The 17,236-nt window shown below is 49.2% G+C and overlaps 1 protein-coding gene across 1 annotated transcript in view; it reads left to right on the top strand.

Moving 5' to 3' along the window:
- LOC107314792 (transmembrane protein 263-like) overlaps window positions 1-17,096 on the top strand; it is a 181,630-nt gene extending 164,534 nt beyond the window's left edge. The window contains exon 3 of the mRNA XM_015864459.3: window positions 12,341-17,096. Coding sequence (XP_015719945.1) covers window positions 12,341-12,627 — 287 coding nt within the window. The 3' untranslated portion in view covers window positions 12,628-17,096. The remainder of the gene's footprint in view (window positions 1-12,340) is intronic.
- Window positions 17,097-17,236: the final 140 nt, after the last annotated feature.

Below are 17,236 nucleotides of genomic sequence, written 5' to 3'. Positions count from 1 at the left end.
TGTGCGTGAGGATGAAAGAGTGTGTTTTTAAGGCTGTCCGAGCCATGCTGGGGAATGGTGGGGCAGCTATCACCAAGCCCTGATGGAAGACAGCAGCCAGAGGCTCTCAGTGCTCAGCTCCCTTCCAGACCAGGCAGGATCCCTCAAGCTGTTCCATGGTGGCCCATTTTCACAAGAAAATGTCACCATGTTCTCATGGCTGTGGGGGTTGTGGCTGAGAATGGACTGAGCAGCACAGCAAAAGCACTAGCAAATTCTTTGCTGCAAATGTTCCGCTCTTTGAGTGCTCTTCCCTCAGTGCAGGATGATCTTTGCACCTTCTTCACACCCCAGAAAATCTGTTGCTTCCTCTAACTGTTGCTGGGCCTTCCTTCCCAATGTACTGTTAGCACAGAAACATCTGTCCTCACCGTGCTGCAGGCACATCTTGTGGTCTCTCATCATCCTGCAGTCAGTCAGATGGGAAAGGTATCCTCTCCTCGATGATTTCCATCCTCACCTGCCTCTTCCTAGCTGGAGTGATAGGAAAGTAAGCATCTTTTGGGCAGCATGTGGTAGAGTTAGGTGAGGAGGACCTGAGTGCCAGCTCAGGAGAAGAGAGAAATGATCTTGTCAGTGAGTGGTCACCTTCTTCAGCTCATAGGGAGTAAATTCCAACACTAAGTAGGACTGAGAGCTGTAGGGAGGATGTTAAGTGGACAGTGAGCTTGTTGCACCCAAGGTCACAAAAGGCTCCAACTCCTTAGGATGTGGATCATCAGCCAGATATTCTTACACTTGTGGTAGCTCATGTTTTCCACCTGTGTCATTGTCCATCCCAGAGCTGCACTGCCTGGGTTTATTTTTCCATTGCTCTCATACTGAGTCTGTCCAGACTGATTGCCACAGACTGTGGTGGTAATTCCCCACTCTCAGATTTACATGTTTTATGGAGTAAGAGCTGCTGAACATCCAGAACATTATGTCCTGTAGGGTACCTGGTGGCCCTTGTGAGTCTGTGAGAGCCAGGCTGATGGTCCTTCATTAGCATTCAGAGGACAAGAGCAAGCTGTGAAATGGAAGCAGCCTTAGCTTTCCCTGAATTGCAACTACTGTTTTCTGATGAGCTGTTGGAGGGCCGCTTTACAAATCAACATGTGAGGGATAGGCTGGCACAGGCTAACAACGTGTCTGTTATTGGCCATAGATGTCCTCTTAAAACCTGAGATTAATTTCTACATACTGGGCTCTGGTTCTATATAGCCTTTCCTTTTGAGGTTTTATTTTCCTGCCCCACAGGGATTTGCAGTATTGGCTTGCTCTTGTTAACTGCGGGGAATCTGAAATACTAGGGTAGGAATTACAGCTTGGAAAAGGTCCTTGAAGGCAGTTTCCAAGGAGTGAACTTGTTTTATATATAGATCTGCGTACGCTATCCAGGTCCCAAGAAAAGTTTGAAGTACTCATCAAAATGAGATGTTCTCTGCCATCTCCCAGCCATCAGGAGTGGCTGAGAAAGGAGTTAAACCAAGTGTGTCCAACCTTCAGCTCAGTGGGCCACATGCGGCCCCACAAGGCCTTCAACTTCTAACATGATTATGTGATTCTTAGTGGCATTTTTCATGTGTTGATAGTGGAAGGGAGGACTTGGGGCAGTGCTCACTTCACCTCTCACACCCACCAATGGCACCGAAACCCACCTGTATGGCACAGTACATGGTGAGTAAAATGCAGTGATTGCTGATTATCTCAGCTCACCTACATGGGTGTGGGCCTGGTAAGACACAGTTTTTGTTAATAAGGAGACATGTTTGTTTTCTTATTTAATTATTATTGAGCTTGTGTTCCTTTGTAAAATAATTTAATAATCTAACGAGTTATCACATTCATTAGTTACACAAAAACAAGGTAAATCCCACTGGCCCAAGGTTTTTGTTGCCTTCCCTGTTTCATGCTTTAATAATATATATATGTTAAAAAAAAAAAAAAAAAAAAAAAAAGTTTTGTTACTTATATAGTGAAAAAAAGAAGTTTTGTTACTTATATGCTTTAACTATATTATATGTTCTGTATTCAGCCCAAGACAATTCCTCTTTATTCAGTGTGGCCCAGGCAGGCCAAAAGGCCAGACACACATGAGTTAAAGGAAGGCTCATCTCCTTGAGGAAGAAGCAGTGATTCTTTTCCCCCTTACCTGGCCTCACCTAGCTGTATTGCTGGAGAGCCCATTTCTGTTATGAATCATTAATCTGAATTTCTAATAGCAGTAAAAGACTCTGAACTTGGTCGACAGAGAAGTTAACAACCAGTTTGCCTGAGTCCTAACGGTTGATCACTTAGCCTTGGTTATTAACTGCAGGCAAAGACCAGTTTCTGGGAGATAATTGGGGTCATAAACAATAGCTGTATAATGGAGCCGATGCCCTAGGAAGGGGACTAAACATATTCAGCTGCAGAAAAACTTACTGCCATTGGCTGACATCCAGGTGCTGCCATCAGCCAGCCAGAGTTCAGACAGCCAAGTTGTTGCTGGAGGGGAAGAGAGGCCTTTAGTGCTCAGCAGACAGCGTCGGTCTGTGCTCGGGATGGCCCCTAGCTGTAGAGATGCTTTGCGTGCGGCCACAGGAGGCTTGATAAAAACTCATTAAGCAGGAATCTGGAAGGTGTAGGTTAGAGGCCACATGGCTCTTCGTCCCTTTGAGAAACAGGGCTCAGCATTTAGGAACGGTGTGTTCTGCACCCTGGGCTGAGGTTGTGGTGTCAAGCAGTGTTTTCCAAGTCAAAGGTATGTGGGGGTTGAATTAGTCCCATAAGGTTGTTCTGGCTGAGCAGTGAACAGGGCTGCACGCATCCCGCTGCAGGAGCCATTGCTTGAGCAGATGTGTGCTTATGCTCAGCAGGTAGGAAATGTGTTTGCAGGGTCTGCTCAGCCATTTGGGCTCTGCTGCGGAACTACTGGAGAACTGAGATTTCTCTGCCTGGAGTTTCCGAACATGGAGTTGTTTTGTTGCTAAGAAAAGAGTCCAGAAAAGCACCATTAAGAGCTAAAAGGACACTTAAATAGAAACGTTTTGATTTTTTGGTGTTTCGTTGTTTGGTTTTTTTAAACTTTCTACAGTAAAATCCAGTTTCTGATTCCTGAATCCATTAAAATTCCCTGCTGAGGACACAGTGTACATGGAGGTCCTCCAAGCCATGACAAGATGTTTTCTTTCCGTGGAGGGCCTGTTGGGACTAGATGATAGCTTGATGGGATTTCTGATGAGCCGTCAGCCTCTGACAAGATTCATGTCACTCCAGTTGTTCCCTGTAGGCATCTGATTGGAAACAAAGGGAGGAAAATAGAGGTGCAAATGAGTTTCTGTAATGATGACTCTAGCCAAGCTGGAGTGTGGCACATTGGGGTCTGGAGTTTTTGAAGGTTGTATTCTGTGTTGAGAAAGAGCATAGCATGGGACTGCACATGGACCACAAGCAGAGCTGAACACCCTGATGTGAAAGCTGGGATGGTAGCTGACTGGATCCTGCAGCTCTGTACCAGGGTACTTGGAAACATCTTTGAATAGTCACTCATTTTTAAAGGAATTGACTGTCTTGTTTTATTGCTTCCCATGTGTGCAGAACTGCAGGAAAAAAAATAAATAATAAGGGGTATCTGTAGAGAAAGAGTAATACTGTACTTCATTTCCCAATAGCAAAATCATAACTGCATTGCCATGCTGGGTTGCATTATAGAATCAAGACAGTAAAAACGCAGTTTTAACGTGGAGACCTGAAAGGCTGCTGTAGGCGTGCAGCTGAATTTTTCCACTGAGCCCTTTGCTTTGAAAGAAGCCAGCCTTTATCTTGGCTTTGATTCAAACCAGGGTGGCACTGAAGAAGGGCAGTGATCCCAAAGGGGTCTGAGGTCCTCCAGGCTGTCAGCTTTCCCTGGCACTCCACTGTTCAAGGCAGGCATAGGAGAGGTTTTTCAGCAGTTGGTAAAATGAATGAGAGCAGAAGTATTAGCGGTATTTCTCGTACTGGTCTGAAGTACTGATCTCAAAGGAAGGCTTAGGTATTTCAGCTTCTCTGAGAGCATCAAAGAAAAATGCTACTTTATCTGTAACCCATGTCACAACACCGGGTAGAGCCCATCCGTACCCACTGGGAAGCTGAGCTCGCTGAGCCCTGCTGTGCCTTACTGAAATCTGCTATGAGAAGTAAGAGAGCATGAATATGGAAGAAGGTGAAGGGAGCTGCCACGCTCATGGCTGCACATTCCTGAGCAGCAGCTCTTTGTCTGTGCAACACAAAGGAGGAGATGTGATGTCTCCTTGGACAGTGTTAGTGCTACCATTAATTTATGCGTTCGAGGCTGAGATTTTTGGGTGACAGGCTCGCTAGGAGCACAGCAGTGGGAGGGCTGGTTGTCACACTTAGATGTGATAGAGGTGAGGGGACATGCAAGAGGTCTGGACATGGTGCTGGGGTGTGATTTTTGCACTGGAATAGGTTAAATTGTCTGACACGCAGCTTGCTCCTGTTCTGCCAGCTCATCTGCTTGCTCCCAGAGGCAGCGTACCTGCCCACTCACCAATGCAGCGCTCTCCCCCTGACAGCTGAGCTGGGAAACAAGTTTTTGAGGCTCTGCCATTGAACACCTACCAGCAGCAGAATAACATGCCCGTTGCTGGCATGCTAAAGCGTGAGCAGACAAACACATCTGAGCCTCCCTGGTGGACTCCCAGCTCCGCTGTTTCTGTAGCAAACAGCTTTTAGCTTAATTGTCTTCTTCTCCTTTGGATGGACAGAAAGACTCCTGGATAGCCACTGTGGTGAACGGGTCACTTCTCTGAGTCAGAAATCTTCACTCAGACCTTAGGTCAGTTAAAATTTGTGCCTTTGCATTTTGAGCCTCTCTCCATTTTTACTTCAGTTCCTCCATGTGCCTTTAGGGCGGAAAGTAGGCAGATAATCAAAATAAATGGGCAATTTCTAGATTTCTCTGGTGCCAGCCATTCTGCTGGAAAACATCAATGCCCGTTGCTTAGTTGCTCCAGGAGCAGCAAGAGGAAATGCCTGAACCTGGGTCACCCCAGTCAGCACGGCAGGACCTGTTCCTACATTTTCTGGGACAAATTCTTGGATGCCTCATCTGCAGAGTGTCTGAGTGGCAATCGTGTGCTTCCTTAGTGTAGGCAGATTGAGCCTTCAGTAATAAGGCAAAATTCAGATGGCAGCTGATGGATGAGCAGAGCAGACTTCTGATGTCCGATCTTCCAGCTTAGAGCTCCTTTCTGCCAGTTAGATGTGACCATCTTTCCTTTCCGTGATCCTTCCCAAACAGCTGCTGGGACCGAACTCAGGCACCTTTTGATAAATGGTGAGGTAGGCACATTGTCATGGGAAGGAATTCTAGCCTCACAGGGCAGGGGAGGCTTAACCCGGTCTGCCTTTGTGTAAAATCCACCAGGTAGCACCAGAGCATGGAAAAAAAGTCGTTTCTTACATAAGCTTGGATTATGTTATTTACTCTCCACTGTTTGTAAGGGCCTCATAGAACCATGAAAATGACCTTTATTTCTCTGCAGGTTTTGTCCTTTTTCATTTAACAAATATTGATTTTTTTTCGCTTGCGTCTTCATCAGAGCTGAATTAACAAGGCTGTTTAACAAGAGCGTGTGATTCATTTGGGGTCTTTTTGTGCCAGGTGCTATCACGAGCAGCTGAAAGCAGCTCAGCAAAGAATGTGCAATCACTGTTAGAGAGCTGTCGGAGTAGGCGTATTGCCCTGACAAGAGCTGAGCTAACATGGGTCAAAGAGCAAGCTTTAAAAGATGGTCTCTTCAGCCTAGGCACAAATACAAGGAAAGGTTGTTTTTAAGGAAAGTGCTATTTTGTGTGAAAGCTCCCCTCCTCAAGCCATTAAAGCCTGGAGGCACTGAAAAATCATCATGGCCACTGGATGATTCCATTTCCACCCACAGATCTCAAAATGAGATTAAGAACCTGCTGTGCTAGGCCATATTCACAGCAAGAGGTGATCCTGTCCTTATGATCCAAAATCACAGTGTCACGGTGATGATACTTCAGCAGGACGAGGAGCAGGAGCCACTGGCACAGCTTTCTGTGCTTCCTGCCAAGCAAGCCTCTTGACTGAATCAAGATCTTGTAGGTGGAGTAGAGAGTGGAAATGGAAGGTAGACAGGGACATAAAGTTCAAACAAAGTAAGCCTGATGGCCACTTCTGATGCTTTTAATGCACTGGAGAAGGGAAGCAAAGGCCATCTGATAGCTGTCCACTGCTGTTCATGCTTCCCATAACATGTCATTCTGGCTTCTTTTGCAGGACCTGGAGGTTTGTGCAGGGGGGGGAATAAGCAGCTGCCACAGTCAGTTGGGCAAATTGAGATCTCATGCCCTTTGGGATTGTCTCTCTACACAGTCAGTGGCCTTGAGACATCCTGTAGGCTTTTTAGTGGGCTGTATGGGCAGTAGCAAAAGCCTGACCTTCTGTGTGTATTTCACAATGACAAAAACAGTCATTGTGTTGGAAGCGGAAACACTGTGTCTGGATTCATTTGTCCTGTATGGGCAGTGCCCATGTAGCTTTGCTCCTGGGCTCTCCTGTGGGCTCACCTTCCTTACAACATGCGCCCTGTGGTCAGAAATGACATTTGTTTCAAATGAGACTAGGGTCTCATTAGGGCAGAAGTTGAACAAGCTGGTAAAAATGGAGTGTCCTCATCCTTAAGCACTTGTGATTTATGTCAGAGGATGACAACCTTTTGAGGACTTTGTCCCAGTGTGCACTTTTTTCTCTCTCAGATTGGAGGTTAAGCATGCCAGTGGGAGCAGGGAGATTGTCTCTAAGAAGCTCCCTGAGACCAATCAATTAGTGCTCATTATTTCCCCTCTGCAGCAAGAGGACACTTGCCTTCCTTAATGTTCCGCAGAGGTGGGACAGGCTGCTGCTTCCTGGTGCTAGGCAGCATCTCCAGCTGAAAGATGACTATGGTAGTTCCTTACAGACTGTTGCAACCGCACTTGCAAAATTAGAGAGCAAGCTTACATTCCTCCTCCAGTTAATGTCTGTTCCTACAAAGTAAAAGGGAAAGAGAGGACATGGCATTCAACTGCAGTTTGGGCCACTGAGCAGGTGTTTGGGCAGACCGGAGGCTGACCTCGTGCTTCACCACTGGGTTATTAACTGCCCTGAGGCCAAGCTCCCTGAATGCCCTTGTCAGTGGTGGTTTCAACAATACTACCACGTCTTTACAAGGAGTTTTGGTGATGTGATGTTTCCCAACAAAATGGAAATTCCCAACAGAAAATTCCCAACCAAGGTGAAGCACTGTACAGCTCCTCACACTTCCAGAGTCAGAGTGCTTTTCCCCCAGGCTCTGCTGAGGAAAACAAGCCATTCTGTATCACTGTTCATTTACCCTCCTGAACCCTCTCTTGCAGTGCTGCAAGGAAGATGTTTCAGCAGTTAATAATGCTCCTGGGGCATGTGCAAGGAACAATTAAAGCTCATTGTGCCAGTGAGGAGCCCTGGGGTGAGCCAGGCTTTGGAGACAGCTGCCCCCATTTTGCTGTGTGCAGCAGGATCTCACAAGCCATCCTGTATTGAAGAGGCAAATACATCTTGCTGATTGCAGACTCTGAGAATTAGCATTTAAAAGTCAAGGGGTAAACTCAATGTGGCATTTCTAGGCTTTTTGCTGGTGGCAACCACCTTGGTTTGCAGTGGTTGGTGCTTGGGCAAGCAGGGCTGGGGGGGGTTACATCTGCAGAGCCCAGCTGCAGCATGAGATATGTGGCAGGAAGGAAACACAAGTGTGTGAGGATTCTGCAGTGCTCCCTTTAACTCTTTGCCTTTGACACAGCCAGATCTAGATTCTTGATCCTGAAGTGCTGGGAAAGGCAGGAACAGCAGTTCCTTCATCACAGGCACTGATGCTTGGCACAGCTGTGCCCTGCAAGGGTCAGCTCAGTCTTCTCTAGAGCCATGGAAGAAGGCAAAGCTAGCCTTTCCCTGGAGAAGGGTCCTCCTTGGAGGAGTGCAGTGGGGTTTCATTGATGCCCAGCCCTCAGAGCAGTCTCTGCCTGCTTTAGAGGCTTGTGCAGAAAAAGCAGCATCACTCCCAAGCTGGGAATCTGAGCTATACAGTCAGCAGCTCCACAGCCGGCTGGTGTGCCTGGGAGGGGGCAAGCTTTTCCCTTGCCGCTGTGACTTGTCTGTAGGTTGGAAACCTCTCCAGAGATAAATTGGAAGTTGTCGCTGGCATTTCTACTGAGAATGTCAACAGGAATCTGTCAGCGCCAGCCATGATGATACAAACACGGTTCCCCGTTTAAAGCTCTGCACCAACTGTACCTAATTAACCTTCATGACAGCCCAGCAATACGAGGAAATAGGGATCATTAACTTCAGCATTGCTTTACAGAAGGGGAAGGGAAGCAGCGGTGCCAACCCCACGCGTTTCAAATTGAGGTAGGCTCAGAAAATCACAAGGTTAAAAATAACAATAATCCATGTGGGACTCTTGGAGCTTTAGGAGTGCACTTGAACCAAACTCCAGCTTTTTGTCCAAGAAACATCAGGACTGGAAAGTTCTCTCCCATGCACATTTTGGTGTGACTCAACAACCGAGGCTTTTAGAAAATCACGTGTTCTCAATTGCAGTGGTGCAGAGGCATTAAATGAGAGAATGATTTACTCAGAGTTGCTTAAAATTCAGCAGCGAAGCTGAGACTGGACCATGTGAGTCATTGACCCTCCACTCCTCTCTTGTTCCTCCAGACCAGACATTTCTCCAGGTAGAGGAACCTGTCTCGGTGCACCAGCTGCCATCACAGGGTCACTTAGTGGCTGCCAGAGGTGTCATTGAGGCAGGAGCTGAGACCTCACCCCATCTCACCTCTGTGGAGGGACAGATTGGAGCCAGGCACTTGTTTGCATTTTGGTCTTTGAGCCAGCCCAGCTCCTTGGCCTGGAGCTCAGCTAGGACAAAAGTGTCCTATGGATGCAGAGCTGTGCATGCAGCTCCTTCTCCTTACCTTCCTGTCCAGAGGCTGTTTATATGACTCAGTAAGAAGGAACAACTGGTACTAATCCTCCTTGAAGTAGAGTTTTCACCTGGATGGGACCCCATGAGGAAGCACTGCTCTGTATGGTATGCAGCAGTGAGACCCCAGCTCTGCACTGACAGCATGGGGACAGGGAGGCTGTGGACAGGAGGAGCATGCCGTGTGGGAGAGTGACCTCAGCACAGAGAGTCAGCATTTGTACATCAGAGTGCTTCACTCTTTTCCTCTTCCTTTTTCTGTTCTGAGCTGTCGTGGGGCGAGGCGAAGCTGAATGGACCCTCAAAAAGGCCAGGTCATTGATGGAAGAGAAAAGGGCCTGACAGATGGTGAAGAGCTTTTATGAGCAGCATGGGCTGTGGCCGGCTCCAGGGAACAGAGTTGTTCCCGTGCTCTGGCTGTGTGTCTGTCTCTCTGATTATTTTGTGTATTTCATCTCTGCTGCCTGTCTTGCCCTTAATCTGGGCTCCTCTGTGCCAACAAAATGCTTAGCTCACTCCATTGTCTGAGAGGCTAATTTGCACTGTAAATCCGATGCTTATCTTACATGACAGCTTACTATGGGGTTTATTGCAGTCCTGAAGACAAACTAAGCAGGGCTGGCTGGAGAGCTCTCTGGAGTATAGTACAAATACGACTTGTTACAGCACACTGCCACGATAGGATATGTCCCTTTGCATTTTGGGGCCGTAAGGGATTTCTCTTCTTCTTTTCAAATATATTCAAATTCAAGGGTTCTTTTTTTCCCTGTTATTATTAATGTTTTTTTGTGGTACAGCATCTGCTCTGTGTTGAAGCCCTGGAGATGCTGCTGGAACAGCTTCCCACCCTCCTAGGGTCAGGTCCTTTGTCCCACCTCCCTGCTGCCTGTGGAGTATAAGGACTATGAGAGTGGCTGCAGAGCAGGTGCGGGCAGTGTGGAAGCACTGATGCTCCAGGATGCTGCAGCTTTGTTGACTCTGCCTAGCTTAATCAGAAAGAACCTTTGTCCTTGTCTCTCTTCATTAGTATTTCCTGACACTTTCTCCAATATATTGTAGCTCTTTGCTGGCAGAGTAGCACCCCCTTCAATCTCATCTGCAGTTGCCTCCTCCCCTCTGGTCCCTAGGCTGTCCACCTGCAGGCAAGCACACAGCACCTAAGTGATTTTCACAGTGGTGTTGGTCAGTGAGCTGGGCAGCTCCAGTGGCCCCAGAAATATGTGGAGAGGGCTAAAACCTCAGACAGATGGGTTCCAGGTAGCCTCGGACATAAGTTTACCCAGGGAGAGCCAGGGAGATTATTGCTGCATTGATACAGCACTTGGTTCTGCAGCTGAGCATTCTGCTTAATGCCCAGAGCTTCTGCATTGCAGTCCTTTGAGGGACACACAGGATCCTGCTTCCATGGCCAGCAGGAACACAGGGACCCTGTGGTTCCACCCCACCCAGGATGGCACACCCATCCTTCTGGGTGCCGTCCTGCCCTTGGGCTGAAGACAAAAGACAAAAGGTGCCTTACTGGCTAAGCAATGTGCAGTGGCTGGGCAGCTGGCAGCTGAACTGGAGATGGAGCCAAAAGGTCTCAGCAGCAACAAGAGAAAGAGAAAAAAAAGCACTTAAAAACTGCTGGGGAAAAGCCAGGCAACGTGTTGGATACCCAGTAGAAAAGTTGCTGCTTAGGGTTATATCAGAGAGTCTGTATTAGCCCTTCTGAAGTTCCATTTTGCTGCCTAGATGATTAGACAAGTGTGTAATCTAAAGTTTATTGCAAGTCACCAGAGCTGGCAAGAAAGAAAAGAAAGAAAGAAAGAAAAAGAAAAAAGAAAGAAATGGAAAAAAAGGAGCAAAAAACTTGTTTTCCAGCAGTACTTAGAGATCCTACTGTGTCTGTGTCATGTGGACGGTGGGAAGACAGTCTCTGCTCCAACAAATTCACGGTATTGCTGAGCAGAAGCACACTGAATAGCAGATGTGGTAGGGATTCAGGGTGAAACAAGATGCTAACAGTAAAAGGAAGATGTTTGCTCAGACTGAACAAGTCTGACATCTCCATCAAGCAGGGCAGCAGCACGCTGAGGCCCTGCACCTTAGTGAGCTGCTTCTTGGCTTTCCAGCCTTCACAGGGCCTTTGCTTGCTAGCAAAGGAAATACACTGCCTGGAACAGTGCTGGCTCCAACCTGCATGGAAATGAGACGGGGTAGAGGCTTCAAAGAGGGTGACCAAGTAGAAGATTTCTGGTGCCTGGAATAGTATTAACAACCAAAGAAAGAGGCTGGTAGAGAGCAGGTAAACACGAAGCTTTCTTCTCAAGGAGCTTCAGAAAAAAAGGGGGTGGGGAGGACTTGAGTGCTTGGAAGAGGCAACCAGGTGTGGATGTAGCGGGGGCTAGGAGCCCTCCTACTGCAATAGTGCTGTGCAGCCTCTTCACCTCTCTTCTGAGTAGGCAGTGGATGAGGAGGAGTGCTGCTGCTCCAGGGCTGCTGCCTTCCCAGCTGGTGCTTGCTTTTTTTCCTGCCACAATTGCTTTGTTGTATTTCTGCAATTATTAGTAACTCATCTCCTGTACGGAACTGGCAGAGAATCAGAAGGCAGAGACTCCAAAATATCTCGTCCCACGAAAAGAGCAGCTCCTCCTTTGCTTGGCTCAGCGCTGTCAGCTGAGGCAGCAGGGAGGGCTGTGCGGGGGCTGCCAGGAGGGCTGCCAGTCTTGGATCCCCCCGCAGCAGTGCGGACTGAGCCCCTTCTCAGGAGCTGGCGAGCTGTGAGTGCTACGTCTGCAGGGCTGTGGGCAGGTGTGATGGCAGCTTGGGTGGGCACAGCGTGCTGGCCTTCCTCCAGCTGGCACAGGTAGACAGCATGACAGAGCGTATCAACTTAAGCTTAACAGTCTTAACACTATTAAATACGGCGCTGAGCTCTCTGGAGGGCTTGTACAACCTGAGGTGACGTCCGTGTCACTGTATCTTTACTGCAGTTTGCTATCTGTGCGAGCTCAATTACAGCTTCGGCACATAGGTGTGTGTTGCACCTCAGTCTCTCATCTGACATGTGTGCAGGGCCGCCTCCAAACAGCTGCTTCTGAGGGCCTGTGGCCATGCCAGCTTCAGCTGCTGCTGTCAGCAGCCCGTGCCCCTGTGCTGGCTGTGATTTACTGCTGTTAGTCAACATGCAGAGGATGGAATTGCGTCTCCCATTAGTGGCATTTGCAGCAAGTTGCATGCAGGAGCAGGGCCATGGTGGGGAACACTGCCTGGGGAGAAGGCCTTCAGCTCGGCCCCACTGACTGGTCCGTCTTTTTCTCCCACAGATGCCAGCAAGGACCATCCGCAGCAGCAGGCGGGGGTGATCTGGAGAGTGACGGGCGGCCTGTTCAGCATCACCCGAGGAGCGGTGGGGGCCACGCTGGGAGGAGTCGCCTGGGTGGGCAGCAAGAGCCTGGAGCTCACCAAGACGGCTGTGACCAGCGTCCCTGCTGCAGGCGTTGGACTGGTGAAAGGCAGCGTCTCAGCCGTGACCGGCGGCGTTGGAGCTGTGGGCAGCGCAGTCGCCGGCAAAGTCCCTTTCACCACAAAGAAGAAGGACAAGGCTGACTAATCCCCATCACAGCCCCTTTCCAAAAGATCTCCCTGCCTGTACTCTCCCCCACACAGCACCTCTTTGAGTTGGAACCAGCCGCTTCAGGGAGGGTCAAGCACCTGAGCAGACTTGGGCAGCAGCCTGCTCAGCACCACCTGCTTGGCTCAGGGCTCCCAGAGCTGTTGTCTATGCCTTTCACTCCCATCACCTCCTGGGAACCATCTCTGCTCCGAGGACTTCAAAGGCACAGTTGTCTCTGTCATGTGGTTTCCTTCCTCCCTTCTTCCTCTTGTGAGCACAGGGGGTGGGAGAGGCTCCATCTGCCTGGAGCTGGGGACAAGGGGACAGGGTGAGTTACGCCTGTCTCGAGGTGTGGGTTGTGCAGTTGAATTCAGCTTCATCAGGGAAGACAGCCTTTGAAACAGCACTTCCTTCAGCCCTGGGAGGTGTGCTTGGGGGGTCTGTCTGGGGGAGAACGGCAGAAGAAAGTCCCATTGACACAAAGGAGAGATACTGTGAAAAGGGGGAAACCTCATTCCTACCCTGCATCTTTTAGGTTTTCTTTGCAGGGCCCACCCACAAGCTGCTCCCAATCCCTCACTCCCTGGCTGAATTGCACCCTTCAGAGAAGGTACCCTCAATCTCAACAGAGCAGCTCCAGCTATTAGGCCACATGAGAGTATCACATGTCCCAGGGCATCAACTTCTATGTGGATTTTTTCAGTGGGAGGCATGAAATCTGCTGTATGTTCCCATTGGGGGAGAGAGCTGCCAGTAGCATCTGCCAGGCATCTGTGATGTTACAGCGCAGGTAGTGGATGTCCCACTGGTGAGAGAGGAGAGGTGTCCTTACAAACCACCTTACAAACGACACAAACCAGCCCCTGGGTTTGACCCTTCAAGTCCTTGCAGTATCCCCATCTGCTAAAGGGACACTTTGGCTCTAGGCCACACTCACTCCATAGATGTCACTGGTAACCACAAGCAAGCATGTTCCCAAATGCCACCCAAGTTCTGCTCCAGGGAGGGAGGGAAGGCTGAGAGCCTCACTCTCCTGTGGCTCTGCACCCTTGGAGCGGTGCTTGGCTGGGAGTGGGATGCACTGCTTTGGGGGAACATGTCCCTGAGGAGCTGCAGCCCGGCTCCTCTGAACCACCATATTGCACTAAAAGCCCACCCAAACTCTCAGTGCCGCAGAAACCCAGACACCTGCATCCATCTGGGAGCAATAGCCATCCTCAATCTGACTCGTGATGCTCGGGGGTCGGTGACATCGTGCACTCACACACACACACACACGTGCACACACTCACACTCCACGGTCCCCTGCGATTCTCGGGATGAGGAAAGCCGCAGGTTCCAACGTTAACTCTGCCTTCCCTGGCTTTGGCAGGTTAGTAGCCTAGGTTGTTAGCTGTTGGATGCGTAGGCAAGTGAAGCAGTGTTTGTGCTGTGTTATATAGATATGCATATGTGTTAGCGTGTGTGTATGTAGCAACCCACAGGCATGTTTTCAGCCAGGTGAGCAAAACTGTGCCACTGCCGTGGAGGTTCACATCATCATCTTTGGCACTTCTGGCATGTAGGTTTGTATAGGGTCCTTGTCACAGTAATCACAGTTCAGAGGAAGATGTCCTCTCTGTGGCCCAACAGCTTAGTTTACTGAAACCAAAGGAATGTGAACAATCTCCTTTCTCCTGTCTGTGCCGTTTGTTTACTTTCTGCCCTATCTTTGGACGTCGAAGCCAACTTCCTTGGTTTTCATTTCCTCTGCAGGCTCATTGCATTTCCTGGCTGCCTAGGCCTCAAACATCAGGGAATATTTAAGTACAAGTCATCCCGTTCCCCATCCTGCCTGAATGTTCTTGGTCTTGTGAAGCCGTTTTGATTCTGACCTTTATTCTATCCACATTTTGGGGCCGCCACAAGCCGCTGTGTCCCTGTGCTCATCATGCTGCTGTTAGGTTCTCCCTGTGCTCCTGGCTGGGCCGCAGACCTGCTGTTTGCAGTGGGAAGAGCTTCCTGATCTCCACACTGTTTTACTTTGGATAGCATGAGAGAGGTTTAACCTACATCTTTGTTTCTAAAGAGGAAGCAGCGTTCAGTATGAGTGCGCATTTCCTCTCCTTGTCTCCTTTGTTCTTGTGAAGGCCAAGTTGACCCAGATGTGTTGGTTCTGTCTTTGACGGCAGCAGCTTCACAGAAAGATCAGGTCTTGTGTGCCTGCACTTTTGCTGGGATGCTCATGGCAGTGAGCAAGACCAGAAGAAACCTTTTCTGTTCTTCCTTTGTAGCGAATGCCCTGCAAAGCGGGAGGGCAGTTTGCACTGCATGGATCTCTGCTCACCGCTCTCCCTCAGTGTGTCTCATTTCTTATTCCAAATCGCAGACTGCTTCTGAATCCATCTCTAGCCCCAAAGCTAAAAGCTGCTTGTGCATAACTGGCTGTGCTGTCACCAGCCCTCTTGGAAAGACACAGTTTCTTACCCACTGGGACTCCTCACTACCTCTCCAAGGCTTTAGGCAGGAGAAGATGCTGTGAAAGAGCTTCACATAACTAGGCACCTCTGGACAGATGATGGGAAGCTGATGGTGCTCTGGTGACCAGTGTCCCACATAGGCCTGATCTTCCTGGGGAAGCATTAGGTCCTTCTTGAGCTATTGTCTGCAGGCATGGAAAACGTGATAAAGGTGCACTGAGAAAGGCTGTAGGGGACCTAAGGGTTTTCCATCTTTGCAGTTCTGCTCTTTGGTGAGTCCCTGCAGTAAATGGAGTGAAGCTCCCCATTTGTTCTCATTTGAGGGATGGCCTGCAGAAGAGGTGTGAGGGAAAATCCCAGCTTGCTCTGCTGTCCTTTGAGCCCAATTAAGACAGAGCTCATGCACCATAAATAGCCAAAAAAAAAAAAAAAAAAAAGGAAAACTAGCAGCTGGGGACAGAAGATTAAATCTGCTCAGAAACCAGGGTCTCTTGCTGTTTGATGAGTGTTCAGGAATATGTGAATGTGGGGCTCAGAGGAAGGCCTGTGGAGGTACAGCTGTTGGTTGCTTGATCTGGGTGACCCAGTCCTGAGCTGCTCTTCTGGGCACTCTCTGTGCCAGAGCAGAAGGAAACACTGTTGGTATCCATCGCTGTAAGCACAAAGGTGCCTCCTGACAACATCAGTGGCATGATGGTGGGATCAGGTTGGGATGGGAAAGCTGCTGGGTGCTGCTTTTCTCCTCCCTTCTTATTGAGACTTCACCCAGCCCAGAGCCCCCCCCAGGCCACTTCTCACACAGCCTCTTTGAGGAAGAGGCTAAGAACTACGTTTTGCTTAGATCCCATTGATGCCACCTGGGGGGATTTGGGGACAAGGGGACAGTGTGAAGGTGGATGGGGGGATGAAGGGAACTCATTCAAGGAAGATGTGGGTCCTGGTGTTAGGAGGGGAAGACTGGGGAGCAAGAAAGGGAGGAGCACAGAGGGAATTTGATTCTTAAGACAGGATCTGAATCAGAGAATGAACGTAAGAGAGTTTGCCCTAGGGAAGAGTGTGGAAGAATATGAGTTTTGGGGTGTGGTGTTTTTCTGCTCCTGGCTGGAGCCCTGCTTCCACAGCAGTGATGGTAATGAGGTTGTTTCCATTTGGCTGGATCAGTGTGCTCAGTAGAGGGTCCAGGCACCAGGTCAGCCCCTCTTCACTCCCAGATCTCCCCCAGGCATTTGCCAGGATACCCACACTTCAGGGCCAGGCCACAATTCTACACACAGCTCAGTGCCTCCACCCCACCCCTCCCTGCCCCAGCTGGGTGTTCCTCTGCCCCAGGGGCTTACTCTGTCTCAGAGGAGAGCCCATGGGCACTTCCTTTCCTCCCTTTTCCCTTGCTCATCCTGTTAGCATCCACTTTCTATTTTTCTTTCCCTTCGCTTTTTGTCTCGCCCTTGGTGCAGAGCTCTCCAAAGCGCCCCCAGAGACCTCAGTTACACATCCACACTCACATTGGCTAGGAGGGCAGAGAGGGTGACTGCTCCCATGGCTGCCCTGGCTGGAAGAGGAGTGCATGTCTTCCACCCCTTTCTGTCCGCTTGTGTTCATGTCTGGAAAATCTTAACCCACTTCTTTCCCTCTGGGTTCTCTTGTTGGCTCTTGTTCCTGTGGGTGGGTCATTCCTGTGTCTCCATTGCAAAGTCATCCTGGTGAAAATAACAGCACGAGCATAAATGTGGAGATGGATGGAGAGAGCCACAGAGCTGCCAGGATGGATGTCAGGCCCATCTCTGCTCCTCCAGGAGCCAAGGAGCCCTTTGCTCACCTGGCACTGCCGCTGCGGCCATGTGGTCCCATGCATGGCACCAGGCTCCAGAGGACACTTTTGTTCTTTGTCATTTCATTGTCTGTAATTGGTTTCCAACTGAATCTGTTTGCTTGGTTTGTTTTGCAGTGTGTTTCTGGGAATATTCTGCATCTCTGTATTTTAATTACAGTAAAATTTGAGGATAAAAATCTTTGTTGCGCTGTTTCTTGTTTCCAGTGAGAGAAAGCAAGCAGAGGAAGTGCAGCTGAATGAAGATGTTAGAGATTCCTTGGGAAATAACATCTCTCCCCTACGGGCTCTAAATGAGGCACCAAGCAGGGCTGAGGCT

This window comes from Coturnix japonica, chromosome 5 (assembly GCF_054131305.1).
Source record: "Coturnix japonica strain WE chromosome 5, WE-NBRP24, whole genome shotgun sequence".
In the NCBI taxonomy this organism is placed as follows: Eukaryota; Metazoa; Chordata; class Aves; order Galliformes; family Phasianidae; genus Coturnix; species Coturnix japonica.
This window is presented reverse-complemented; position numbering and strand designations above follow the sequence as displayed.